Source organism: Doryrhamphus excisus, chromosome 7 (assembly GCF_030265055.1).
Source record: "Doryrhamphus excisus isolate RoL2022-K1 chromosome 7, RoL_Dexc_1.0, whole genome shotgun sequence".
In the NCBI taxonomy this organism is placed as follows: domain Eukaryota; kingdom Metazoa; phylum Chordata; class Actinopteri; order Syngnathiformes; family Syngnathidae; genus Doryrhamphus; species Doryrhamphus excisus.
In genome coordinates, this window is record NC_080472.1 from 22600008 (window position 1) to 22626399 (window position 26392).

Below are 26392 nucleotides of genomic sequence, written 5' to 3' on the forward strand. Positions count from 1 at the left end.
GAGAAATGACGGAGTGGGAAGACACATTAGTGTGTGGAATTCGCTCTGATTGTATTTTATATCTATTTATTTAATATGTGTTTAATTTTCAACCACGTTTATTCAGTGCATTTTAATGACGTAATCAATACCAATAAAACAAATAATTACACTGCACGAGTGCCGCTTGTGCGGTTCATATTGAACCGGAACTTTTTTTACCGACTTGTGGGGACAATTATGACGTGACACGGTTACTATAGAAACACAATCAACACATCCGCAAGTTCCTCCACAACTGGAGACGGGTTTGTTTGTCGCAACAGCTTACTGAGATACAATTTAACACAAGTATAACATACTTGATGTTAGGGTAAGTGCATTTAAATGGCAATTGATGATTAATTAATTCGATGTTTATGTTTGTGATAGAGTACGATTGTTGGGGGCTGATCGTTTTGTCTGGAAGTTTGTGTTTTGTTTGTGTGTTTACGGCAATCTGTTGTTTCAACAGTTTCAATCAAATGACGGTAAATTTGATCCAAATATGGCAGTTGATGTACGCATGCGCAGTGTGAATTATTGCCCTTTCGTTCCGTTGTGTACGCAATCGTTGTAGTTTTGTACAAGGACTTGACGTCGAGTGCTAGTTTCTTGGCTTTCCTTCATGTTCCTTGTAATACGTTGGCAAAATATACCACTTTGATTTATTTTTAGACTCTACGTGGTCACGAATAACTTTGTCTATATTGACGTCACATGACACACGTCCTAACAGTATACCATATTAAATATAACCGAGTTTACTGTACTTTGATTTATTTACGCAGACAAAAAATGGACTCCGAATATGTCAAGACGCATCTGGGCAAATGTCTGGCCGAGGCCCTGGCTGAAGTGGTGGAGCAGCGTCCCATTGATCCCATCCAGTTTTTAGCCCACTGGCTGTACAAATACAACGCCAACGTCGAGTATGAAGCAAAGGTACTTTGTTGTCTGTCCACTGAGTGGCGCTGTTTCCCCCAAATACTTGAAATGTTTATGTGCTGTTCAAGTCCAGTTGCTCACTACATTTGCGGATATTTGTGCCTTTTCTCTCCAAAAATGGCCTATTTAATAGAGTGAGTCATAACTAATCTCATTCACCCTAGTTCAGTACTAATTTGATATTTATAATATAGCATACTTATATGGAACAACAAGGGTGAGTTTCCTATTATCCTAATGTGTGAAAAATTGTCATTACAGAAACAGGCCCGGTTGGCGCTTGTGGAACAGGAGCGGGCCAAAGCTGCAGAGACGTCGGCGCCCCAGGAAGGGCCTGCTGCAAAAGTACTTACGCTCCTCTTTGTTCTTATCCGCGCTTTGCCGTCTCGTATAGTCAGGCTTCATGAGGTCAGTCAGGAGTGTAGAAGGCAGCCATCGTTTGTTTGCGAGTTGCAGACGCCAGTTGGGAGGGACTTGAGGTGAAGACAGGCACAGCATCATGAAGGTGGCACGATGTTGTGGTTTTGATGAGAACGCCCGGTACACCAACAGCTCTCCGGAACGGGGCCCTCGGGACCAGGTGGTGCTGCAGTAGCCGCCGAGGAGCCTGTGAGGGAAACAGACGCACCCGAGCAGTCAGAAACCCAGCTGGGCACGGACCAACACCAAAGTGGAGCTCTGGGAGATGAGCCTGAGGTGACCAAATAGTCTAGTGGTGGTGGTGTGGTGCCATTAAAGCTATGTGCATGCACGAAGAACGTTAGCTAGTTAGCCCCGGAGGGGCCATGGTCCAGACACAAGCTTGTGTGTCCACCAGGGGAAGACCACAGATAACTTCACAACTCCAGAATCCTCTGTGGAGACAGTTGTCTCTCCGCAACGGGACCCCGCCGATGTGCCTGTAGTGGAGACCGAAGCGGGGAGACCCCAGCAGGGGACCAAGGGTGGCGTAGAAGATGAGAAGGGGGTGAGACATTTTTGAGGTCACATTTCAAACAAAGCAGAGAAGCTCGGGTGCTTCTGGGTAGGTGCATGTGGGACTGACCTGATCAAAAGTATTGTCTCCCTAAAAACCTGCAGGACTTTGGCCCGGCTGAAACTGCTGAGCCGACCCACACCAAAGGCTCCGCCGTCAGCCAGGCTGAGCCTGAGCGGGTCCATCGCCAGGAACGACCAGGCCAAACCAGTCCTGGTGACCCTGAAAGCCAAGAAACAGAGAAGGTGAAGGGGCTGTATCAGAACCATCAGAACCATTCTCCACATGTTTCAGGAGGGGGGGGGCAGGTGGAACCAGAACCGGTGCTGGTTTAGAGAGTCCAGGCTGGGTGCTTGTTTGGCTGATGTCTAACTGCTGACGTGCTTTCACCTGAAGGGCCAGCAGGACCAACACGTAACCCAGATGGAACCCACGCAACCCGGGGCCTCCCAGATGGAACCCACGCAACCCGGGGCCTCCCAGATGGAACCCACGCAAACCGGGGCCTCCCAGATGGAACCCACGCAAACCGGGGCCTCCCAGATGGAACCCACGCAACCCGGGGCCTCCCAGATGGAACCCACGCAAACCGGGGCCTCCCAGATGGAACCCACGCAACCCGGGGCCTTCCAGATTGAACCCACGCAAACCGGGGCCTCCCAGATGGAACCCACGCAAACCGGGGCCTCCCAGATGGAACCCACGCAACCCGGGGACTCCCAGATGGAACCCATGCAACCCGGGTCCTCCCAGATGGAACCCACCCAACCCGGAGCCTCCCAGATGGAACCCACGCAACCCGAGGTCTCCCAGATGGAACCCACGCAACCCGGGGATTCCCAGTTGGAACCCACGCAACCCGGGGATTCCCAGTTGGAACCCACGCAACCCGGGGCCTCACAGATGGAACCCACGCAACCCGGAGTCTCCCAGATGGAACCCACGCAACCCGGAGTCTCCCAGATGGAACCCACGCAACCGGGGGCCTCCCAGATGGAATCCCAGCAACCCGGGGCCTCCCAGATGGAACCCACGCATCACAGGGCCTCCCAGATGGAACCCACGCAACACAGGGCCTCCCAGATGGAACCCACGCAACCCGGGGTCTCCCAGATGGAACCCACGCAACCCGGGGTCTCCCAGATGGAACCCACGCAACCCGGGGCCTCCCAGATGGAACCCATGCAACCCGGGGCCCCCCAGATGGAACCCACTCAACCTGGGGCCCCCCAGATGGAACCCACACAGGCAGACTCTGTGCTGGCTGAGTCCACACAGGCTGATACCTCAGCTGAGCTAGCCCAGGTTGAATCCATCCAGACCAAGACCGGCCAACCTGAGTCTGAGCAGGTGGAGTCCACGTACACAGAGTCCTCTCTAGGAGAACCGGTCCAGGTGGAATCCACACAGATGAAGACCACCCAACCTGTCCTTGAGCAGGTGGAGTCCATGCCAGACGAGTCCAAGCCAGATGAATCTGCACAGGAAAAGTCCACACCAGATGATTCTGTGCCATCTGAGTCCACACAGGACAAGGACTTCCTAGTTGAGCCGGCCCACGTGGAATCCATGCAGGTTGAGGCGCCCCAGCCCGAGTCTGCACAGGTAGAATCTACACAAGCCGGGTCCAATCCTGTTGAGTCCACACAGGCTGACTTATCTCAAGCTGAAACCCCCCAGATCCGACCCAGCCAGGTAGAGACCTCTCAGTCTGGGCGGACGGAGGCCACACCGGACGAATACGCCTCTCAGCCGGAGTCTACCACATTGGAGTCCACGCACGCCGAGTCTGCACCAATGGAGTCCACACAGGAGTCCACGTTGGACAACGCCATGCAAGCTCCTGTTGAGCAGGCCGAGTCTACGCAGATGGAGTCTACACCGTCCCAGAACATACAGGATGGGTCTGTGGACTCGCAGGCCGAGTGTGCAGAAGTCCTGCCCGACGACAGTCTGGAGCCACAAATAGCAAAAACTGATGGGGAGACACCCAGTCCAAGTTCACCTCTGCATCAAGACCAGGAAGAAGGTCTTGAGCTTGTCCAGGTTGGCCATGTTTGTTACTAAGACCATATCAAATGTAGAACGTCTTCACAGAAGAAGCTATTGTAGCTGCAAAGGGGAGGGGGACAACCTTTCCAATGTGATGTCCTGCATGTGTCAGGTACGTTTGAAGGTCGATGTTGAGGTGTACAGGAGACAGTCGGGGACAGTGGCGGTTTGGATCTTCTCAGCAGATGAATTTAGTGTTGAGGAAAAGGAAGACGCTCAAGCTCGTGGAGAAAATGTCGATGACCACCATTTCTGTGTCTTTACAGGGAGAAGATGGAAAATGATCACGGAGTTCGTGAAAGACTGATCAGCTCTCCCAAGACTGTAAATGTTTATCTTTGCAGATTTCCCGGTACTAAATAAACTTTAAATCCGTGTTAGATTGTGAAGTTGTGATCCACAAGACAAACTGTCTGTTGTCATGACCTCATCGTAGCAATGAATGCATATTATCTCAAACAAAGCTAGCGATTAAGCTAGCGGCTAAACTAGCGGCAAAGCTAGCGATTAAGCTAGCGTCAAAGCTAGCGATTAAGCTAGCGTCAAAGCTAGCGATTAAGCTAGCGGCAAAGCTAGCGATTAAGCTAGCGGCAAAACTAGCGATTAAGCTAGCGGCAAAACTAGCGATTAAGCTAGCGGCAAAGCTACCTCGTTGGGAGAGGGAGGCGCTGACTGAGATCAAATATCAAAATTACTGAATTTTGATGAAGCGATGGCCAATTTGAAATTGACAAACCAAGTACAAAAGGTGTTTACTCACTTCACATAAAGGATAAACAGGATCAGCCCCTCGTAGATTTTCGTTGATGTCGCATTGAAATTTACACGCAGAGATTACTATGTGTATTTGTTTTTTATCATTTTGTTTTGTAGCTGTTCACCGAGGACTTAAATAAATAAATTAATTCATGTCGTAAACATTTGATGTCATGTATTTTTTTACATTCGTAATTCTATAGTCTACATCTTTGTATGTCTCGAATCTAGAATCTGAGGAAAAAATCTGGGAAGCCACTCGGGATCCGACACTTTTTAATGAGCCGAGCCAAAACAACCGGCTCTCTAAAAAGTGCCGGAATTTCCATTCCAAGCGAGGAGCGTTCTCCCTTGTGAACCTTGTCCGGGGAAGAGGGGGGCGGGGCGTTTCAACACGTGATCGCTGACGCCACGCGCCAGTCACGGCTGTGCTCCATCAAGGCGTCTTTGAAAAACGTCCAAAAGGTTCAATGTTGGACGTGTGCTCCTTGAACACCGGCTAAGAAGCAAGACCCGCCAGGATGAGTCTCCTGCTCCGAGCTGCGGGGGCCGTGGGCGGCTTTGTCGCCGGACTCCTGAACTTGTTGACGGACATGTTCCTCACGACGCCGCTGGAGGCCACCCTCCAACATCTAGCGGAAACTCAGCTGACTACATTGACTGCAGGTCAGAAAAAGCCGTTTATTTCCGGGCCACTTCATCTCCCCTTTCCTCTTAGACGTGGTTCCTTCCATTTCTACTTTCATTTTCCATAATTTCACCTCATTTTTCCTCACATCTTCACCTCCATTTCCTAACTTCCTTTGGTGACCTCCATTTACTTCCTTTTCTGTCCTACCTACACATGGTTCCTCCATTTTCTCCTTATTTCTCGAGGTTCCTTGGATTCCACCTTTCACGTCCTTCACTTCCTTCCCACAGAGAAGACCACGTTGAAGGCCAGGTCTCTGTGGGAGCAGACGGGCGCCGTCATCATGGCGGTGCGCAGGCCAGGATGATTCCTGTGCAGAGAGGTACTAACATGTTGGTGTTGTGGCGTGGAGCTACGAATCCATACGTTGCATCTTCATCAAAATGCTCTCCAGGAGGCCGCAGAGCTGTCCTCTCTCAAGCCCCAGCTGGACCAGCTCGGGGTCCCTCTTTACGCCGTGGTAAAGGAGGATGTCGCCGCAGAGGTCCAGAGCTTCAGGGCATATTTCAGCGGGGAGATCTTCTTGGATGAAAAGGTCTTTTTTTTTTTTTTTAAATTGGTGGAGTTAATGTGTGGTTTGTCATGTGTCCTTGTGATGGAGACACAGTGAACCCATTGAGGTCTTGATGTTTTGCTCGATGTTGCAGAGGCGCTTCTACGGACCACGTGAGCGACGGCTGGGCCTGCTGGCGTTCCTTCGAGCCGGGGTGTGGATGAACGGCCTCAGGGCCTTCAGAAAGGGCTTCACGGGGAATATTTTGGGCGAGGGCTTCCTGCTCGGCGGCGTCTTCGTCATTGGACCAGAACAGCAGGTAGAAGTTGCACAATTCCAGCCTGCGAGCGTTACAGCTAGGAAACTACCTGTTGCTTCCCGCCACCCACAGGGAATCTTGCTGGAACACCGGGAGATGGAGTTTGGAGATAAAGTCAACAGCGAAGACGTGATGCGAGCGGTCAAGAGAATTCCACAGCAGCTGCTGCCCATCCAGAGGAAATAACGAGGAAGAAGATTTGAAGTTGGTGTGCAAATCTGAGGACATATTTGATGTTCCAAAAGACCGAGTCTGCTAATGATGGTCTGTTTTTAAACTCATCTGAGCGAACAGACTTGATACCTTAAGACTTGGGTTGCTTTTATTACTCATCTACTGTCTTCAATAAATCATCTTTGCACTAAAAATTATTATTCATATGAGAAGCAAACAAGCCTTTCCTTTGTGTACAACAAAAACAATTATGTACACGTCTTGATCATTGTGGAACAAAAACGGTGGTGGTGGCACAGCGTCGTACCTTATTTAGCTTAAGTGTCAAAACATTACATTCATAAACACGAACTGAGTAGAACTATGTGTCAAAGTAAAATATTGATATATTGTACGTTGAATTGTTGCTAACAAAGTGACGGAAGTGTGTGTGAATTACATTTAACGTGTCATCCAATCAATTCTCGCCTTCTGCAACGTCTCAGCCAATCGGCGTGAAGTAGAGGGCGGGGCTTGTGCAGCAACTTCCTGGACAGGTTCGTAGAGTCGTTAGTCAACTCGGTTACAAGAACTCTACGTAGTATTGCGGAGTTTAAGATTTCAAATCCACAAAATTTTTTAATATTTTAACATTTTACATTTTTTGGCTTGAGAGAAATTTATTGACGCTTACTTTCGCTGTTGTTTTGTGCCTGTGTTTATGGAGGAGTGATGTAAAAGCGCTAGCTAGATAGCTAGCTTCTGGCTTTAAAATGTTCGGTAAGTTTTTTTTTATATTGTATTATATTTGTGAAGCTTCATTCATTGGCGAAGTTTAATCTAATTTGGGCAACTCTTGGAGGCCCTTCGTTTCGCTGTCCACGGTGCTGGGAGGGAAGCCCAGACGTGACGTCACAGGGGAGGGTTAAGTTTAGTGGAGCGTAGCCCAGGCAACGCACCACGTGACACGCTGATGGCACATCCAGAGCTAAATAACACCTGATAATCCACCTATTATGTCTCCATCTTCTTTTTACACACTCGTTACTGTGTCAAATTCGACAAAAATTGGAAGTAAATGTAGAATTTGTAATGTTTACACTCTTGCTTTCACAGCAGAAAGTTGAGAGAGGTGCATCATGGAAAAGAAGAATGGACCGACCTGTGACTTCAGGAAGCCAAAACGTTGGCCGTCATGCCACAAAGCGTCTGGCTCCACCAGTAAGTAAGTCGACCTACTGAAAACAGCAGGTTAATAATATCCGTACATGTACATCTTCCATGTTACTGTACCTGCTCACAAAGTCACCTTACCCCCTGCTGTGTAGACCCCTCTGCTTGAAAGGGGTCACTGCCGAGCTCTATGGCTCATTCATCAGACCCCTCCGGCAGGGAAAAGGCCCCCGGGGCCCAGGCACCCGTGGCACACGCGGCTGCACGGAACATTCTACGAAAGAAGGAGCAGCGGCGGCGAGGAAATCGATCTTCCTCTCCCATGGGTCGCGTCATCCTCATCAACTCTCCTGTGGACGGTGAGGAACAAGATGAACAATATTAGCAATGTATATTAGGCTCCACCCCCTTTGCAAATGGCTGACCTGCTATTTCCCAGGTGGCGACGACAGCGAGGACCTTCACACCATCACGGTGGACAAAAGCCGGGACGGCAAGCTGGGCTTCAGCGTGCGCGGCGGCTCCGAGCACGGCCTGAGCATCTTCGTCAGCAAGGTGGAGGACGGCAGCACGGCAGGTGGGGCCGAGCGGCGTCACGCCACATGGTCGTGGCGTCATGTTTGTCACCTCGTGGTTGTGCGCAGAGGACGCCGGCCTGCTGGTGGGCGACAAGCTGGTGGAGGTGAACGGCGTCAGCCTGGAGAGCATCACCATGAGCAGCGCCGTCAAGGTGCTGACGGGAAACAGCCGGCTGAGGATGGTGGTGAGGCGCGTGGGCAAGGTGCCCGGCATCCGCTACTCCAAAGAGAAGACCACCTGGTGAGCGGGTCGATTTGGCGATTCATGGAAGCTTTGTTGACACCGGTTCCCATCCAGGGTGGACCTGATACACAGGCGCATGGTGGTGGAGGAAAGTGGCCGCACGCCCTCGGACGCCAGCTCGGGAAGCGCCCTCCGCCGGATCATCCACCTGTACACCACCTCTGACGACTACTGCCTGGGCTTCAACATCCGCGGCGGGAAGGAGTTCGGCTTGGGAATCTACGTCTCCAAGTAGGTCCTCTTCTTGAAACGCTTCCCGGCGCCGACGCGACACGCTGACTCCTCACGTCTCAGACTGGACCCCGGCGGCTTGGCCGAGCAGAACGGCGTCAAGATGGGCGACCAGATCCTGGCTGCTAACGGCGTCAGCTTCGAGGACATCAGCCACAGCAGCGCCGTGGAGGTGCTTAAGAGCCACACGCACGTCATGTTGACCATCGAGGTGAGAGTCAACATGTTGAGATGCAGACTCCGGTCCTCTAGGTGGCGCTGGTGCACATGACCTGTTGTTACAGAGTAGATCAGGTTACAAAATAATGTCATCCCAACGACATTAAACGTTGCTTAGATTGCTTCCATAACAAAGCAAGCAGTGTTGACGTCTCAACGGGGCTTATGTTAAAGATCATGTGGAGCCATGGCGGCCATGACAGCTGGCACGCAGTCGTAATATTCCTCATTCGCTCTGCAAGCTTGGGTTTCCGTGTGCATTATTCACCAGACGATGAGGATCGGTTGCCGAGGGAAGCACGGAGCTCTGCTTCTCCATCATAAAGTGATATTTAAGCAGATGGCGCTCACTGCAGGAAGGTCCAACAGTGAAATGTTTGTCCTTGGCAAAAACAGCAATAAAGTTTCATTCAAGCTGATTTACATATTTCCCCGCCAGGAAGCCGGCCGCTACCCAGCTTACAAGGAGATGGTGGCGGAGTACCGATGGCTCAACAAGTGTACGCATCTCTCCTCTAAGAGTCCAATTAGTTTAACTTCCTGTCCCGCCCCCCTCTAATTAGGATCTTTTCTTGCTCAGTGGCCAACAGGGGTCCGAAGTCTTCCTCTCTGGGCTCAGAATCCAACTCCTCGGCATCTTCGCTGTCCTCAGGCACTCCGGTCAGTTCTCTGAGCGGCCTGTCCCAGGTCATGTTCCCCCCCAGTCTGCCGTTTGCCTCCGACATGGTGGACGTGTGCATCTCCACTGAGGACCAGAGGTCAGTTTTCATCTTCTCCAAGCTTCTCCTAAAAAGACAGACGCCATGATGTTTGTTTGGTGCGCCAGGTGCGCCTCGGAGGAGCGCAGCGAGGCCGCCATCCAGACGGACACCACCCGCAGCCTGGGGGCCACCACGCTGCTCCGGGAAACGGCCATCCGCGAGGAGGGGGGCGTGAAGAGGGAGTCCCCCAAGACGGCGGTGCTGTTGGCTCTCAGCAGACCCAGCCGACCCATCAGCCGCTCGCAGAGCCAGGTCACCGTGGCAGGTGTGGACACGGGGTTGGGGGGGTAATACGTTGAAGGGACTCCTTTAAGACCGTCCTCTCAATGTCTCCACCAAGCAGAGATCAGCCATAAAAAGTCCAAGAAGCAGAAAGGAGGGGGAAACTCTGAGGAGAAGAGCGCCCTCCAGCGCTCCAAGACCTTAGTCAACCTGCTCTTCAAGGGGGCGAGGAAGAGGAACGCCTCCAGGGGGCGCTCCAAGTCACCGTCCGATGACAAGGAAGGTAACCTCCACCAAGGAAGCCTCTTCCACACAAGACACCACAGCCATGTGTCACGTCTTATCATCCGGCAGGTGTGAGCCTTGGTGGAGGTCTGAGCACCGCCGGTGGGACGCAGCTCGGCCGCACGCCAAATTGCGAGACGCTGCGAGGGGTGGACGACATGGCGCGCAGATTGTTGACCGAGGAGGAGGCGGACGAGGTGATGAAGGCGTGTCAGACGGTAAGAAAAACTGGCTGACGTACCTTTTTTTTTGCATCTTCTTGGTGTCAATGATGCACTTCCTGTTCCTCCCTGGTCAGTATGTGGAGGAAAGGTCAGTGGAGACGTTAATACGCCACCTGCTGGCCGTGCTGGACAGGCCTGAGAAACTGCTGCTGCTCAGGGAGGTCAGGTAGGACAAAGCTTATGAAATGTTAAGAAATCTTTCATTCCACGCCCCCTGCTGGCTTCAATTAATATTGTTGGCATACTTGATTGAGGCTCCTTTAAATTTTTTTAGCCTGAGGTCCCAAAACGTCCTCTCACTCCCTCTGGTTATCATTTTTTCCCCAATGGGAAAAACACAAAATATGCAATATTTTGTAAACATGTGCAACGGTGGATATTTTTAGGTTACTTCAAAGCCTTGACTTGATTTTGATGCATTATTAATTTTGGACCTGAAGTTTATTTTTTAAATAATAATGATAAATTGTAAAATATTTTTTTACTATATGGGTCATTCTTATATTTAAAAAATAATAAATTAAAATAAATTAAAATAATTAAAATAAATGATAATTATTATTATAATTATAAATAAAAATTCACCAATAAATTGAGAATCAAAACATGGTGGTGGACTCGAGGAGAAACAGACTTGTACATGAAGTGGAATTAGAAATACCAACCAGATTAGGATTAAAGGATTTCTCTGCATAATCGCCCTGAGTACTCATTCATTACTATACTACAATACCGTATGTACGGGTACTACAGTATAAATATTTTATGCTCCCCTGCAGAACGCTGCTTCCTCCCGCCCACCTCAGCGAGTTCAACAGCACCGTGGAGGCCGTGGAAGTGGAGGCCTACGACATCCTCAAGTACCGTTCAGGTGTGGTCACGTGACACCAACATTGTGTCTCAATGGCACGTCTCACCTCCTGCCTCCCGCCTTTCTTTCCAACGCCACAGTCCGAACTCCGCCTCTTCGCTCTCCCACGTCCGGTCGGGCGCCCAAACGTCACCTCATCACACCCATCCCAGGTCGGCACCACTGTGACTCTGATGATTCTTTAAAGACAAAAGATTGTTCATATTCCAAATCAATGAAGCAAGAACTGTGCAACAACTGCCACCAGAGGGCGTAATGTCACCGCATTAAGACGTCTGTGTTATGATGTGATGGGTTATGCTGTGTGTCAGATTGCAGAGGAGGCTTCGCGCTCCACAGTGCAGAGGTGGTGGAGAAGGAGAGCCACCTAGTGGAGAAGCTGGAGAAGCTCAGCCTATCCAGCGAGAGAAGCCGCCACCTATCCACGACCTTCACGCCGCTGCTGGACATCCCGGTGGACGGACACCAGCCAGAGTCCACGAGGCCCAAACCCTCACCCAGGAGGCCCCCAGGCCCCAACTGGCTGCTCGCCCACAACCAGGACCCTTTGCTGAGAACAGACATCGGAACCGTTCGCTCCGTGCACTTTGAGGACGTCAACCGTGACTCACCCGAGGCCGTGTTCATGTTGCGCAAGAGTCGGCCATCGCTGGCGCAAGTCTTCACCTCAGGAGGGCAGCTGAACGGCCATCAGGTTCTCCCAGAGAATGACACCAAGCTGGATTATGAGCTCCAAACTGTCTGCATCTCCAAGACCAAGCAGTCCCTGGGTAAGCAGGACTACCAGCGTTGGAGCCTACAGGATGTGATGTCACAGTATTAGTAGATTTGAACTTACAGTGGACGTTTGACCTTTCAGGCATCAGCATATCTGGCGGGATGGAGTCCAAGGTTCAGCCGGTGGTGAAGGTGGAGAAGATCTTCCCAGGTGGAGCCGCCTCCACCTGTGAGGTGCTCAAGGTAGGGAAGCGATACACAACATGTTAGACAGACTGTACCCGTATCCGTGACCTCTCCCGCTCTTGCTCTCCAGGCCGGGTTCGAGCTGGTGAGCGTCGACGGCGCCTCACTTCAAGGCGTCACCCATCAGCACGCCGTTGACCTCATACGCAAGGCCTTCAGTAACAAGGCCCAAAACCCCATGGTGATGGTGGTCAAAGTTCCTCACAAGCCTTGAAAAGAACACAAGGTGGTGACGCCTCATTAGCACACCCTAGTGGTCAGTCCATGCAGCACAGCACCCGTAGCAACAACAGCCACAAAAATCAGCATCAAATTATTATTATACACTTTCGGACATTCACAGTTGAATTAGTCATAAGTTCATGAAAATAAAAATAATTAAAACAATTCAACAACAATGAAACGCAATGAAATGCGATGCTTGACATCCAAACTCAACTTGCAAGCAAATGTTTGGCCACCAGGAGGCAGCTAAGCGCTGTCATGGCAATTTAACAACAGCACGAAAAGAAAAAATACCAAATTCACATGTAACCTTTAATAAAAACAGAGTGAAAATAAAGAAAGCGGAACAAAACAACATAAAAACATTTCTTTGGTCTATTCACAGTGGCTCTATGACTTATTTATTTACAGCAATCAGAAAACAAAGTCTTCCTCTTCCTGTCCTGGTGATTGTACGCGTGGAAGATGAGCCATCGTGAAGTATTTCTATTCTTCAAGTATTCAAAGAAAGCAGGTGGATTGACTGCGGCAGTTTGTCAGCGTTACAAGATGGCGCCGCGGTGGAGGCGGCCCTTTAAGGCAACACAATTTTTTTGCATCACGGTGATCGTTTGCTGTTTTTTTTTTTCTTCCATGCAGGCCGCATGATAAACTGATAAACACTGATGTCATCTTCTGCAACAACTGGCTGAGTCACGTGGGCTACATTTACGTGCAGGCAGCGTGGGCCGGGCGCCGATGGCGGCCACAGAGCGGGTGGGAGTGTGGAGACCTCGTGGGAGCAGGAGGAGGCGGATGACAAACAGGAAGATTGTGACGTGTGACTGATAAAAACAGCGAGTCATATTTCAGTGGCGGCGACGTCGTCAAAAATGATCTCGTTCCCGCTGCCGTCGTCGTCGTCTCTGTTCTCCAGCTCCCGGCTGAGCTCCCCCAGCATCTGCTCCAGCTCGCGGTTCCTGCGGTACATGTTGACGTAGTTGTGCTGCAGCTCCTTCTGGTAGCGGACCACCTTGTCCTTCTCCTCCTGCCATATCCTGCGCTCCTCCTCGAAGCTGCTGGCTTGCTGCTCGGCGTGCTGGTGCTCCAATGCCAGCTCGGCTCTCAAGCGCTCCGATAAACTCTGCTCGCCGTCCTGGTGCTCCTGGAACACCTGACATTGTCTACTTCCCGCTCCCTGAGCGGCGAGGGTGTCTCGGAGGTGCGCCAAGTCTCCCTCCAGGCGTGCCGCCTTCTCCCGGAGCAGCTCGGCCTCGCTCTTGCGGCGCTGGAGCTCGTTCTCGCACACCTCCAGCTCCATGCTGCGCGTGCGGGCGGCACCGCCGGCGTCCTGCAACAGGGCCTGCGTGTTGGTCAGCTCGCCACGAGTCTCACGGAGCTGGCCCCGCAGTGACACGATCTCCCCAACGCGCTGCGCCAGCTCCCCCTGGACCTCCTTCAGCTGCTGCTTCAACAAGGAGATCTCTCCTGACTTCTGGCACACCTGCAAGGAACAAGGACGCGCTCAAGCCGTGTGTGCGCTTAAGGAGGTGTTTTTTTTTCGGGAAAATATTCACCTCCCATTTGCTCTCCTCCAGTCGAGGTCCAAGCTGGATCTTCTCATGCTCGTAGGAGGTGCAGCGCTCCTCCAGATGCTCCCGTTCCTTCAGGAGCTGGCCAAAGTCCTCCTGAAGCTTCTTCTTTTCCTGCTGGAGCTGATGTATCTACGGGATGCCACGGCACGATGTTGGCAGTGTTGGAGAAGAAGCAACGCCGAAGGTTCTCACCTGCATCTGAAGCACCTGCTGGGCTCGCTGGGCCTTCTGAGAGGCCGTCTGCATCCTGGTGGCGCAGCTCTGCCTCAGCTCCTCCAGCTCCAGCTCGAAACGCTTCTGCTTCTCCTCGTAGACCTGAAAAACACGCCGACACGGGATCAGCCTGCAAGCGAGGACGTGACGGGAAAAGAAGAAATGGCGCCACCTGACAAATGGCGGCCTCGTTCTCGTCCAGGTTTTCTCTGAGCTGCTGGAGCTCCTCCTCTCGCTCCCTGAGTTTGTCCTCCAGGTCCCTCACCACGCCCTCGTAGCCCTCGACCGGACCCGGGGAGCGCCCGCCGGACCCGCAGTCAGACAGCGGTTGACCTCGCCCGCTCATGGACCCGCTGCTCTTGCTGGAGGATGAGCGCCCGCTGTCCGAGTTCGAGTGCCCGTGCGCGTTGACAGACGGGGCGCTCTTGGTCGCCTCCGGGTGACCTGCCGCCGCTGCCTCTCCCGTCGCCGGGCCGCCGTACGGTGGCAGGCTGGAGAGCGAGTTGCGGCCCGAGTCAGACAGCGAGCAGGAATGGCTGCCGCTGCCGCTTCCGCCGTTTCGTCCTGCGCTGTACGAGCTGCGCTTCTCGGAGCCGGAAGGTGACAGCTCCCGGTGGGCGGGGCTGAGCAGGTTCACGTTGCTTTGGCTATCCGGTCCGCTGGCGCCGTGGCGGGGGGAGAGGTAGCGCATGGGAGTGCGGCTCTTGGGGACGACGGGTTTGAAGGCGGTGGGACGCAGAACCGTTTTCTCCATCGTCTGCAGGAAGCAGACACAACACAAACGGTCATATATTGTCGTCTTATATTCGTCTCGCATTCAAACTCGCCTTTTCCAGTTTTCCTGACACGGGTACGAGTCGTGGCGGTGGCCCTCCCAGATTCCCGTTCAAGCCTTCCTTCGTCCCGTCTTGGTAGTTCGTTGGGCTGGAGGCGTGGACGTCGGTCCAGTCATCGACGTAGTCCCACTTCCCCTTGCTGGACGCCCCGTTGGATGGAGGACTACCGAAGTGTTCCAGAGGAGACGCCGGTGCTCCCAGGTCCCGAAAGGGGCCCGGATGTGCCGCCGCCAGGCTGCCGAGCGAACCCACGCGGTCTAGAGGGGCAATCGGAGGCGAGGGGCCTGAGCGGTGTCGCCTGCGCGATCGGGCGCGGTGGCCCGGGTCACGGGGCTCGGCGGAGACGGGAACAACCAGCGCCATGCTGGCTGCAAGGTGGGCTCACTCGCTCTGGGGAAGAACATTGACTCCGTTAGGCAGACATGGCGGCACAGAAAGTACAACCAAAGACGCTCTACGGCGGAACTGCTGCCTCATTCCCTCCATAACCACACACACACACACACACACACACACACACACAGGCCAGCCCATTGATGAGGCCCATTCAAGCATCACAAATGGGCCTTGAGGCTTTGGGTCCGTCAGGCAGCACAAGCAAAGAGTCTCTGTTCATTGGTCATGTAGGACGGCTTGAAGCACGCTGGCAGCAACAAAGCGTCCTGTCGCCACGCATTGGATCAGCCTCAGGAGGAACGCCGATTAAAAAAAAAAAAAAAAATAGACTATCCAGCCCCGGGACGACCCAGGCTGGGAAAAAGTTGAGCATTGCTTGGAAATAGTTGTAGATCATGAGGAACACACATCTTTGTTGTCTCCTTGCTGCGACGGTGCCAACTTCCTTCATGAATCATCAGGAACCCCTCGCCACTTCCTGTTTTGTATTTCAATCCATTATAGTCCCTCAAAAGTATATTAGTTAATAATCCCTTGCTGTTTCCTAGTTTAATACGACCTATATTAGTTTAAAATATAACATATTTAAGCAAATATGTATTTTTGGCAGCGCGCAGACCTCACAGCTAGGAGACCCGAGTTCAATTCCACCCTCGGCTATCTCTGTGTGGAGTTTGCATGTTCTCCCCGTGCATGCGTGGCTTTTCTCCGAGTACCTCCCACATTCCAAAAACATGCTAGGTTAATTAGCCACTCCAAATTGTCCATAGGTATGAATGTGAGTGTGAATGGTTGTTTGTCTATATGTGCCCTGGGATTGGCTGGCCACCAGTCCAGGGTGGAACCCGCCTCTCGCCTGAAGACAGCTGGGATAGGCTCCAGCACGCCCCGCGCCCCTCGTGAGGAAAAGCGTTAGAAAATGAATGAATTAATTACTTTTTGGCCTAAATGAAGTACATCAAAGCATAAAAATGGCTAAATATAGAAAAAAAAACAGGACACATTGGATGATGTTAAGGTCTCTGCCACGTTACTGTAATGTTGGGTGAGACACACAAGCACCAAACAACAAGTTCTGTCTGCCCTCCACTCAGCTCCCATAGTACCACAACACATTTACAGCAACATTCATCTTATTATTTATACTTTACTGGTATAAAGGAGGGATTACTGTACAACATAAATAAACTTTACTGCTCAATAATGGAGGACCATGGCCTACATGAAGGTATTTTCCTCCTTCTAGCGGCATTCTGCTGCTTCGCGCCCGAGTCCAACACTTCCGTGACCTTGAACGACAAGCTGGGTGCTCACCAGCATGACCCACTTCTGTGCTGGTGTGTGTGTTGAGGGTGCTGGTAGGGCGCAACCTACTTCTTCCAGCCTAGTTTCAGTGTTTGCTTCCAGAAGGGTGCGGCTGTTATCTTTCGGAGGTTTGGCGAGGTAAGTCCACAATAGTATTGTTCACTGTTAGGCACTATGATGCATACCTGCCCTGGGATAGGCTCCAGCATCCAGCCTCGTGAGGATAAGCGGTAGAAAAAGAATGAAAGAATGAAGAAATCAGGAAGGGGCCTTTTTCCACACCATTTTGGATGTTGAGAGCAAGTGGTGCGCACGTGGGACCAGAAAGCTAGGCCAGACAGGGGTCATCACTCCCACTGGTCGCCGCTGCTAAAAGCGTCCTGACTTCCAAAACAATCCACCACGGCACAAAGCAATCCACTCGCACCTTCCAAGCTGAAGCTGGGAAAAAATATAACCAATTTACAAGGCAACTCCCAGTAGCGACGCTCCAAGACACTTTAGCACATTCACTGGATGGATTGGATGATGCGCCGGAGCGCCAGAGAGATTAACACCCCCGACCCAGGGATCACAGCAAAACACGATCCGTGATTACGATATGCGTGAATCCCGGGAAGCTGCTTGCCATAATCCAGCAGATAGTTATCTGACACTTCTATCAGGGTGACTTCTATCAGATTGCTCTCCAACTCTGCAAGCACATTTTCCTCTGTTGAGAACAAAGAAAATACATGAATTTATACTAATAAACACAGGAAGTCGTTAGCGGGAACATCTGAGTCACGGGAACAGGAATATATGGCCACCGTCATGTAACAACATCATGCTAAGGTTTCTAATAACAAACAGCAGCTTCCAATAGTAATATCACTAGCGTCATTGCTAATGCTAATTTATACTAATAAACACAGGAAGTCGTTAGCGGGAACATCTGAGTCACGGGAACAGGAATATATGGCCACCGTCATGTAACAACATCATGCTAAGGTTTCTAATAACAAAGAGTAGCTTCCAATAGTAATATCACTAGCGTCATTGCTAATGCTAATTTATACTAATAAACACAGGAAGTCGTTAGCGGGAACATCTGAGTCACGGGAACAGGAATATATATCCACCGTCATGTAACAACATCATGCTAAGGTTTCTAATAACAAAGAGTAGCTTCCAATAGTAATATCACTAGCGTCATTGCTAATGCTAATTTATACTAATAAACACAGGAAGTCGTTAGCGGGAACATCTGAGTCACGGGAACAGGAATATATGGCCACCGTCATGTAACAACATCATGCTAAGGTTTCTAATAACAAAGAGTAGCTTCCAATAGTAATATCACTAGCGTCATCGCTAATGCTAATTTATACTAATAAACACAGGAAGTCGTTAGTGGGAACATCTGAGTCACGGGAACAGGAATATATGGCCACCGTCATGTAACAACATCATGCTAAGGTTTCTAATAACAAACAGCAGCTTCCAATAGTAATATTACTAGCGTCATTGCTAATGCTAATTTATACTAATAAACACAGGAAGTCGTTAGCGGGAACATCTGAGTCACAGGAACAGGAATATATATCCACCGTCATGTAACAACATCATGCTAAGGTTTCTAATAACAAAGAGTAGCTTCCAATAGTAATATCACTAGCGTCATCGCTAATGCTAATTTATACTAATAAACACAGGAAGTCGTTAGCGGGAACATCTGAGTCACAGGAACAGGAATATATATCCACCGTCATGTAACAACATCATGCTAAGGTTTCTAATAACAAAGAGTAGCTTCCAATAGTAATATCACTAGCGTCATTGCTAATGCTAATTTATACTAATAAACACAGGAAGTCGTTAGTGGGAACATCTGAGTCACGGGAACAGGAATATATGGCCACCGTCATGTAACAACATCATGCTAAGGTTTCTAATAACAAAGAGTAGCTTCCAATAGTAATATCACTAGCGTCATTGCTAATGCTAATTTATACTAATAAACACAGGAAGTCGTTAGCGGGAACATCTGAGTCACGGGAACAGGAATATATGGCCACCGTCATGTAACAACATCATGCTAAGGTTTCTAATAACAAAGAGTAGCTTCCAATAGTAATATCACTAGCGTCATTGCTAATGCTAATTTATACTAATAAACACAGGAAGTCGTTAGCGGGAACATCTGAGTCACGGGAACAGGAATATATGGCCACCGTCATGTAACAACATCATGCTAAGGTTTCTAATAACAAAGAGTAGCTTCCAATAGTAATATCACTAGCGTCATCGCTAATGCTAATTTATACTAATAAACACAGGAAGTCGTTAGCGGGAACATCTGAGTCACGGGAACAGGAATATATGGCCACCGTCATGTAACAACATCATGCTAAGGTTTCTAATAACAAAGAGTAGCTTCCAATAGTAATATCACTAGCGTCATCGCTAATGCTAATTTATACTAATAAACACAGGAAGTCGTTAGCGGGAACATCTGAGTCACAGGAACAGGAATATATAATATGTCATGTAACAACATCATGCTAAGGTTTCTAATAACAAAGAGTAGCTTCTAATAGTAATATCACTAGCGTCATCGCTAATGCTAATTTATACTAATAAACACAGGAAGTCGTTAGCGGGAACATCTGAGTCACGGGAACAGGAATATATGGCCACCGTCATGTAACAACATCATGCTAAGGTTTCTAATAACAAAGAGTAGCTTCCAATAGTAATATCACTAGCGTCATCGCTAATGCTAATTTATACTAATAAACACAGGAAGTTGTTAGTGGGAACATCTGAGTCACGGGAACAGGAATATATATCCACCGTCATGTAACAACATCATGCTAAGGTTTCTAATAACAAAGAGTAGCTTCCAATAGTAATATCACTAGCGTCATCGCTAATGCTAATTTATACTAATAAACACAGGAAGTCGTTAGTGGGAACATCTGAGTCACGGGAACAGGAATATATGGCCACCGTCATGTAACAACATCATGCTAAGGTTTCTAATAACAAAGCGTAGCTTCCAATAGTAATATCACTAGCGTCATCGCTAATGCTAATTTATACTAATAAACACAGGAAGTCGTTAGCGGGAACATCTGAGTCACGGGAACAGGAATATATATCCACCGTCATGTAACAACATCATGCTAAGGTTTCTAATAACAAAGAGTAGCTTCCAATAGTAATATCACTAGCGTCATCGCTAATGCTAATTTATACTAATAAACACAGGAAGTCGTTAGTGGGAACATCTGAGTCACGGGAACAGGAATATATGGCCACCGTCATGTAACAACATCATGCTAAGGTTTCTAATAACAAAGAGTAGCTTCTAATAGTAATATCACTAGCGTCATCGCTAATGCTAATTTATACTAATAAACACAGGAAGTCGTTAGCGGGAACATCTGAGTCACGGGAACAGGAATATATATCCACCGTCATGTAACAACATCATGCTAAGGTTTCTAATAACAAAGAGTAGCTTCCAATAGTAATATCACTAGCGTCATCGCTAATGCTAATTTATACTAATAAACACAGGAAGTCGTTAGCGGGAACATCTGAGTCACGGGAACAGGAATATATATCCACCGTCATGTAACAACATCATGCTAAGGTTTCTAATAACAAAGAGTAGCTTCCAATAGTAATATCACTAGCGTCATCGCTAATGCTAATTTATACTAATAAACACAGGAAGTCGTTAGCGGGAACATCTGAGTCACGGGAACAGGAATATATGGCCACCGTCATGTAACAACATCATGCTAAGGTTTCTAATAACAAAGAGTAGCTTCCAATAGTAATATCACTAGCGTCATCGCTAATGCTAATGTAGCAAAGGAGTGAAGTTCTACCTAAACGGACGGGAAAAAGAACATCAGTGACACTTGACACCTCCAAAAAGAGACTTCTATACTTGGTGTCACTCAAACTCCCCCCAGTTTGTGCGTCTTCAAATCCGGTTGCTCAGGTTCAGCGAAGGCTTTTCTTTCCCGCCTGCGTACACGGCGTGCGTCACTTCGCTGCGAGGACACACAGGAAGTGGCCACCAACCGGTTTGCATACGACTGGGGCGTCCGGACTTGTTCCACCTGAGGGTATGCACGGGGAGAACATGCAAACTCCACACAGAGATGGCCGAGGTTGGAATTGAACCCTGGTGTCCTAGCTGTGAGGTTTGCGCGTTAACCACTCGCCCACCGTGCCGCCAAAAATAATCATTAATTCACTAAATACAAAAGACGTAGTTTCACATTTTTATAAACCCGATCCCGACAACGTGTTTCTACTAAAGCAGGTGATGATGCAACTCCACACCAATGGATTAAACTTGAGAGCAATTTGAATGCCATAAAAACAGCCACTAGGTGGCAGACGTGTATTATGAGAGGAAGGAGAAACATACCACAAGAAGAGGAAGCGGTTATTTGCGTACCACACGAAAAAAAAAAAAATGCAGTGTAGGGAAACTTTAACGCATGCACACGCACGTTCACGGGTTTTCGCTCGCAGGGTTTTCTAATTGCGGCCGTCGTTTGCAGTAATGAGGAAGTATAAAGTATTAGTATACGTTACAGGCCTCCGGGCAGGGCAGGATGAGCAGCTGTGTGCTTTAACGGCCCTGGGCTCATAACGACCGTTTACATAAGAGCGCCACCCCCCCCTCACCTGCTGCTCTTCGGTCATGTGACTCATCCTGACCGAACAGAAAACAAACAGCAGCAGAAGAAGAAGAAGAAAAAGAAAAAGAAGAAGAGTGGTATTAGCGCACATTGACAGGCTGTGAAAATCTGCTGGTGATTAATGACAGATGCGAGAAAGGAGGGGCCAGATTAGCATTTAATCTGGGAGGCGGGACGTCAAAACTATCTCCTCTAAATCTGTCCCGGCCTGCATGAAAAATTGGAGATGTTTGCCAAAAAGAGAGAGAAGTGAATCCATCTTTTGGGAACAGGTAAGTCCGGCTAGGCAGCTCGGCTTTGTTGCACATCCGGACCTGACATTGAAGGACCTGATATGGAAAAGTACAACAACGAGTACTAATAACTCATCATGGCGGATTACACTGATGGATCAGCCCTCCTACTCCACTGGTAACTACTGGTGTAAAACTACTGGAAAGCCAAATGGGTTATGATTTATTTGAAACATTTATGGTGGCAAACAAGACAAAAACATCAAAGACAAGAAATCCTGAAAAATATCTTCTATTTTATTTTGATTTTATTACATATTTTATTTGTTTCCTCTTTATTCTATATTACGCATGTAATACATAAGAAAATAATAACACTTTGATAAATTAAATTATACATGAAGTCGATATTATTAAATATGTTCTGTTATATTCTGTTTTTATTGGATATTTTTATTATTTGTTTATTCATTATATGCATTACAAATGTAATAAATAATAAAATAACAGCACTTTGTGAAATTATAGAATCAGCCTGATGGTAACACTAGTTGACCTTTTTAGTGCAGCAAAGACATAAATAAGAAAATAATTAATGATATAATAAATTATTTACAAATATAATACATAATAATATTTATTAATTTTAATTAATAATTAATTAATAATTAATTTAAATACAATTATCTGACTTTTTTTAGTACAGAAGCAGACATAAACAAGTCATGAAATAATAAATAATTTAAAAATAACAAAAACAAATGGGAAAAATACAAATGTAATAATTTGTGAAAGAACAAAATATAAAATAAATATGTAGTCAATGATAAAACACAAATCAATACAGATGTAATAATGAATAAATAGCATTTTACTGATTATGAAATCAGTGTTTCTTTTACTACATTAAAGACATACGTGAACAGGAAATTAAATACATAAACTAAATTCAAAGTTAATAAATTAATACAATTATTTATAATTTTATAATTAATTAATTTAATGCAATTTAAATTTAAATTAATGCAAATGTAATCCATAGTAAAATTATATAATTTGGAGTAAAATAAGAGCATTTTATTTTCAGTTTGATAGTAAAATTACATTACTTTTTGTGCAGTAAAGAAATAAATAGGTGATTAAATTAAGATATATATATTAAATGATTTCATAATGCTGGGGGGGCGGGGGGGGGGGGGTTTGTTTGGTTTGGTACCGCTTTGGTACAGATTGCATGTGATGTCAAAGGCAGCCATATTTATTAAAATGGAATTTTAAAAAGGTGTGCTGACAGGAGGGACACTGCATGGTCATCAACATGCGGAAGCAAAACTTGCTTGGAACAATGTCTACTCCTCATCATCATCATCATCATCATCATCATAACATATATAATCATACAACAACATCAAATGAATCAAAGCAGCCCATCATGCTTGGCGGACTGCGCATCTGACCCCCCCGCCCCCACCGTGCAGGCAAGCCCAACGGCTCTCCGGGCTAATGACTTGAGATATCAACCCCCCCTTGTTGCCCCCCCCCCCCGGGCTGGGTCGGCTCTTATGTAACACCGTGACGTGGCCACTGGCTCAGCAGGCCTCCCACCAAGCAGCCCATCTGCACCCTCAAACATCCACACGTCTCACCCCGCGCACTCCAACACACTCCACGCACTCCAACACCCATGACTCCTGTGGGCTCAGTGGGTGTTTGTTGTCCACTTGGTGGCCTCTCGTCTGGAGAATAGTCAGGCCAGAATATCATGCGGTTAAAAATACCAGACAAGCAACCTCAGGGAGATGTCGCCCCACTTCCCGCCACGCCGCTTTCAGACATCACCCCGACGACTGAAAGGCAACAAATATGTATTTTGGATTGACATGGGCCATCAAATATGATGTACGTACGCTAGATGAAATAGGATGTACAAATGCTACATTGGGGCTACATTAAGTCATCATTTAACAAATACAGTACAATAATATTCAAAGTAAGTCAAAGATCTTCAAAGTTGACTCCTGTGCTAAGAAAAAATATTGAAATAATAAGAAGAACAAATTGGGCTGGCTGTGGTTCCGGTCCACTTCACACAAAGTGGGCCAAAAGTCAGAAAAGCAGGAAATATGGAAATGCAGAAGGTGAAAAATGTCTGCACATTCATGACATGCTCATGAAAAGTGGGACGGAGCAACAAGCGAGGGGGGTGGGGGGGGGGGGGGGGGTGTTGGCCACACGGTCCTCACACAAAGCTAGGCCACCATATTATTCGGTGTTTCCAAAATCCTAAAACACTCTGAGAACAGCGGGCACACAAGGAAGATGATAACCTTCAATCCATCCATGTGGTCATACTCTATGGTTATCATCACTACAGTGGCCACATACACCATCAAATACACAAAACGGGAAAATGCTCAATGCGATCACATAAACACTACTCTATCATTTCATAAATGCATGAGAATTATACTGCAAGTTCTGACAACAAAATGGAGGATTAGCCAGACCAGGTTAAATACCAGGTACTAAATTAAGTGGTTTACATACTTCCTGATGTCATTGATTAACAATTACATTTGTTTGATGATCTGAAAAAAAAGGGGGGGGGGCAAACACTTTTTCACAGCACTGAATACTACAGTAAATATGACGCACATACTATATGCTCCATTTAATTACATTAATTAGCATGTACATATGCTACATTCAAGGTACTTCCAATATAAAGTACATTTCTTAGCGTAAATATGATGTACAGTACATATGCTACATTCAAGTTACTTCCAATATAAAGTACATATCTTAGCGTAAATATGATGTACAGTACATATGCTACATTCAAGTTACTTCCAATATAAAGTACATATATCTTAGCGTAAATATGATGTACAGTACATATGCTACATTAGAGGTACTTCCAATATAAAGTACATATCTTAGCGTAAATATGATGTACAGTACATATGCTACATTAGAGGTACTTCCAATATAAAGTACATATCTTAGCGTAAATATGATGTCCAGTACAGGTGCTACATTCAAGTTACTTCCAATATAAAGTACATATCTTAGCGTAAATATGTTTAGAGGTACTTTCAATATGACATACATATGCTACATTAAATAGTCTACATTAGAAGTAGCTACATTAGAAGTACTTATGCAAATATGAAGTACTACATATGCAACAGTAAATAGGATGTACACGTGCTACATTGTAGTAGCTACATTAGAAGTACTTATGCAAATATGAAGTACTACATATGCAACAGTAAATAAGATGTACACGTGCTACATTGTAGTAGCTACATTAGAAGTACTTATGCAAATATGAAGTACTACATATGCAACAGTAAATAGGATGTACACGTGCTACATTGTAGTAGCTACATTAGAAGTACTTATGCAAATATGAAGTACTACATATGCAACAGTAAATAGGATGTACATGTGCTACATTAAATAAGATATACATACTTAAATTGCATTAGAGGTGCATTTAATATAATGTACATACTATGCCACATTAAATATGATGTACATATACTACATTAAAGATATATTTAATACGATGTACGCACGCAACATTAAATATGATGTACATATACTACAAAAACATGCTAGGTTAATTGGCGACTCCAAATTGTTCATAGTTATGAATATGGGTGGGAATTCAAGGTATATTAAATATGACGTACATGTACTATTATGATGTACATATGCAACATTAAATATGGTGTATATACTACATTAGAGATACATTTAACATGATGTGCATATGCTATGGTAAATATGGAGTTATATGCTCCATTCAAGGTGCTACAGTAAATATCATGTACATGAAAGGAAGTTAGCCAGGTAATATATCAAATATGGTAAATATTACTCCTAAAGTATTGAAAGATGGAAGTATTTTGGCACCACGAGTAGTCTGGCTAACTTCCTGGTAGTACTGAACGTCTTTTATGCTGTTTGTTTGTTTGTTTGTTTGGGTGTTGGTCATTTCAGTGTTACCCCTTGTCGGCCACCGTAGACGTCCTCCATACTATTTGTACTGTACCTCAATCTACTGTAAATCCCTGCTAATATTTGTTTGGAGGGGGTAGCCGATAAGGGAATACGCTTCAAACTGACAAACTCAGTCCGCCAGTCAGTGAGTCATAATCACGGATATATCATTAATATAACATTTACTGGATATTAATTAGTCGTGTTAGCTAGTTAGCTTCGCCTGCTTAATAATTGAACACACACACCTTGACGACCGGTGCCAAAGTTGACATTACTGACACATCAAATATCAGCGATAAACGACACAATTTCTACCGTAGTAGTAATATTAACAAAGAAAAACTAGTAATTATTGTGGAATATACAAGCAAAATAAATCATTATGAGAGTATGAAAAAACAACACAAACATCCTTAGCTAACCTACCATGGACCGTCTGGGACAGCTGCTGTGTTCCGGAAAGTCTGCTTGGGACTTGATTCTCGGTCCTGTTGAAATATGAAAAGAAAAACCTTTATGACAAAAGTTATGCGGACTTTTAAAAAAATGTTTACAGGAATGTCGTTTCGTGATCGACACTGGGCTACGGCAGCACAGACGACTACTACGAGACGAGTATATTTAAGACCAGCAAGCTAGCGGGAAAGCTAGTACGCACATCCTGTTGTGCCTTTCAAAATAAGAACACTTGGACACTACATCCGGAAATCACA

The 26392-nt window shown here is 47.1% G+C and overlaps 4 protein-coding genes across 9 annotated transcripts; 3 read left to right on the plus strand and 1 right to left on the minus strand.

Moving 5' to 3' along the window:
- Positions 1-247: 247 nt before the first annotated feature.
- Positions 248-5015, plus strand: LOC131132489 (spermidine/spermine N(1)-acetyltransferase-like protein 1). Of its 3 annotated transcripts, none has more exons than XM_058078198.1 (7): positions 248-352; positions 810-963; positions 1228-1311; positions 1519-1662; positions 1784-1933; positions 2047-2187; positions 2339-5015. In XM_058078198.1, exons 1-7 carry the CDS (start codon positions 345-347, stop codon positions 4007-4009), a joined length of 2352 nt encoding a protein of 783 aa, XP_057934181.1. In that variant the 5' UTR covers positions 248-344; the 3' UTR covers positions 4010-5015. The 3 variants fall into 3 exon arrangements, with proteins under 3 accessions (XP_057934181.1, XP_057934180.1, XP_057934179.1); XM_058078197.1 differs by lacking the exon at positions 248-352 and having other exon boundaries at positions 566-963; positions 2339-3988; positions 4261-5015; XM_058078196.1 differs by lacking the exon at positions 248-352 and having other exon boundaries at positions 566-963.
- Positions 5016-5135: 120 nt separating this feature from the next.
- LOC131132528 (peroxiredoxin-like 2A) lies at positions 5136-6588 on the plus strand. The gene is made up of 5 exons (XM_058078259.1): positions 5136-5416; positions 5672-5763; positions 5836-5976; positions 6089-6253; positions 6326-6588. Exons 1-5 carry the CDS (start codon positions 5272-5274, stop codon positions 6437-6439), a joined length of 657 nt encoding a protein of 218 aa, XP_057934242.1. The 5' UTR covers positions 5136-5271; the 3' UTR covers positions 6440-6588.
- A 353-nt stretch (positions 6589-6941) lies between these two features.
- Positions 6942-13335, plus strand: LOC131132487 (PDZ domain-containing protein 7-like). Of its 4 annotated transcripts, none has more exons than XM_058078189.1 (18): positions 6942-6963; positions 7526-7627; positions 7735-7938; positions 8019-8156; positions 8224-8398; positions 8456-8632; positions 8696-8843; positions 9291-9351; positions 9432-9609; positions 9678-9877; positions 9956-10117; positions 10189-10337; positions 10418-10509; positions 11123-11214; positions 11295-11366; positions 11526-11984; positions 12074-12174; positions 12248-13335. In XM_058078189.1, exons 3-18 carry the CDS (start codon positions 7770-7772, stop codon positions 12389-12391), a joined length of 2517 nt encoding a protein of 838 aa, XP_057934172.1. In that variant the 5' UTR covers positions 6942-6963; positions 7526-7627; positions 7735-7769; the 3' UTR covers positions 12392-13335. The 4 variants fall into 4 exon arrangements, with proteins under 4 accessions (XP_057934172.1, XP_057934169.1, XP_057934168.1 ...); XM_058078186.1 differs by having other exon boundaries at positions 6943-7186; positions 7523-7631; XM_058078185.1 differs by having other exon boundaries at positions 6943-7186; positions 7523-7627.
- LOC131132496 (leucine zipper putative tumor suppressor 2 homolog) lies at positions 12701-26315 on the minus strand. The gene is made up of 6 exons (XM_058078205.1): positions 26106-26315; positions 15017-15415; positions 14362-14946; positions 14169-14291; positions 13959-14105; positions 12701-13885 (listed from the first exon to the last, which is right to left on the minus strand). The coding sequence occupies exons 2-6, from the start codon at positions 15386-15388 to the stop codon at positions 13244-13246; spliced, it is 1869 nt and encodes a 622-aa protein (XP_057934188.1). The 5' UTR covers positions 15389-15415; positions 26106-26315; the 3' UTR covers positions 12701-13243.
- Positions 26316-26392: the final 77 nt, after the last annotated feature.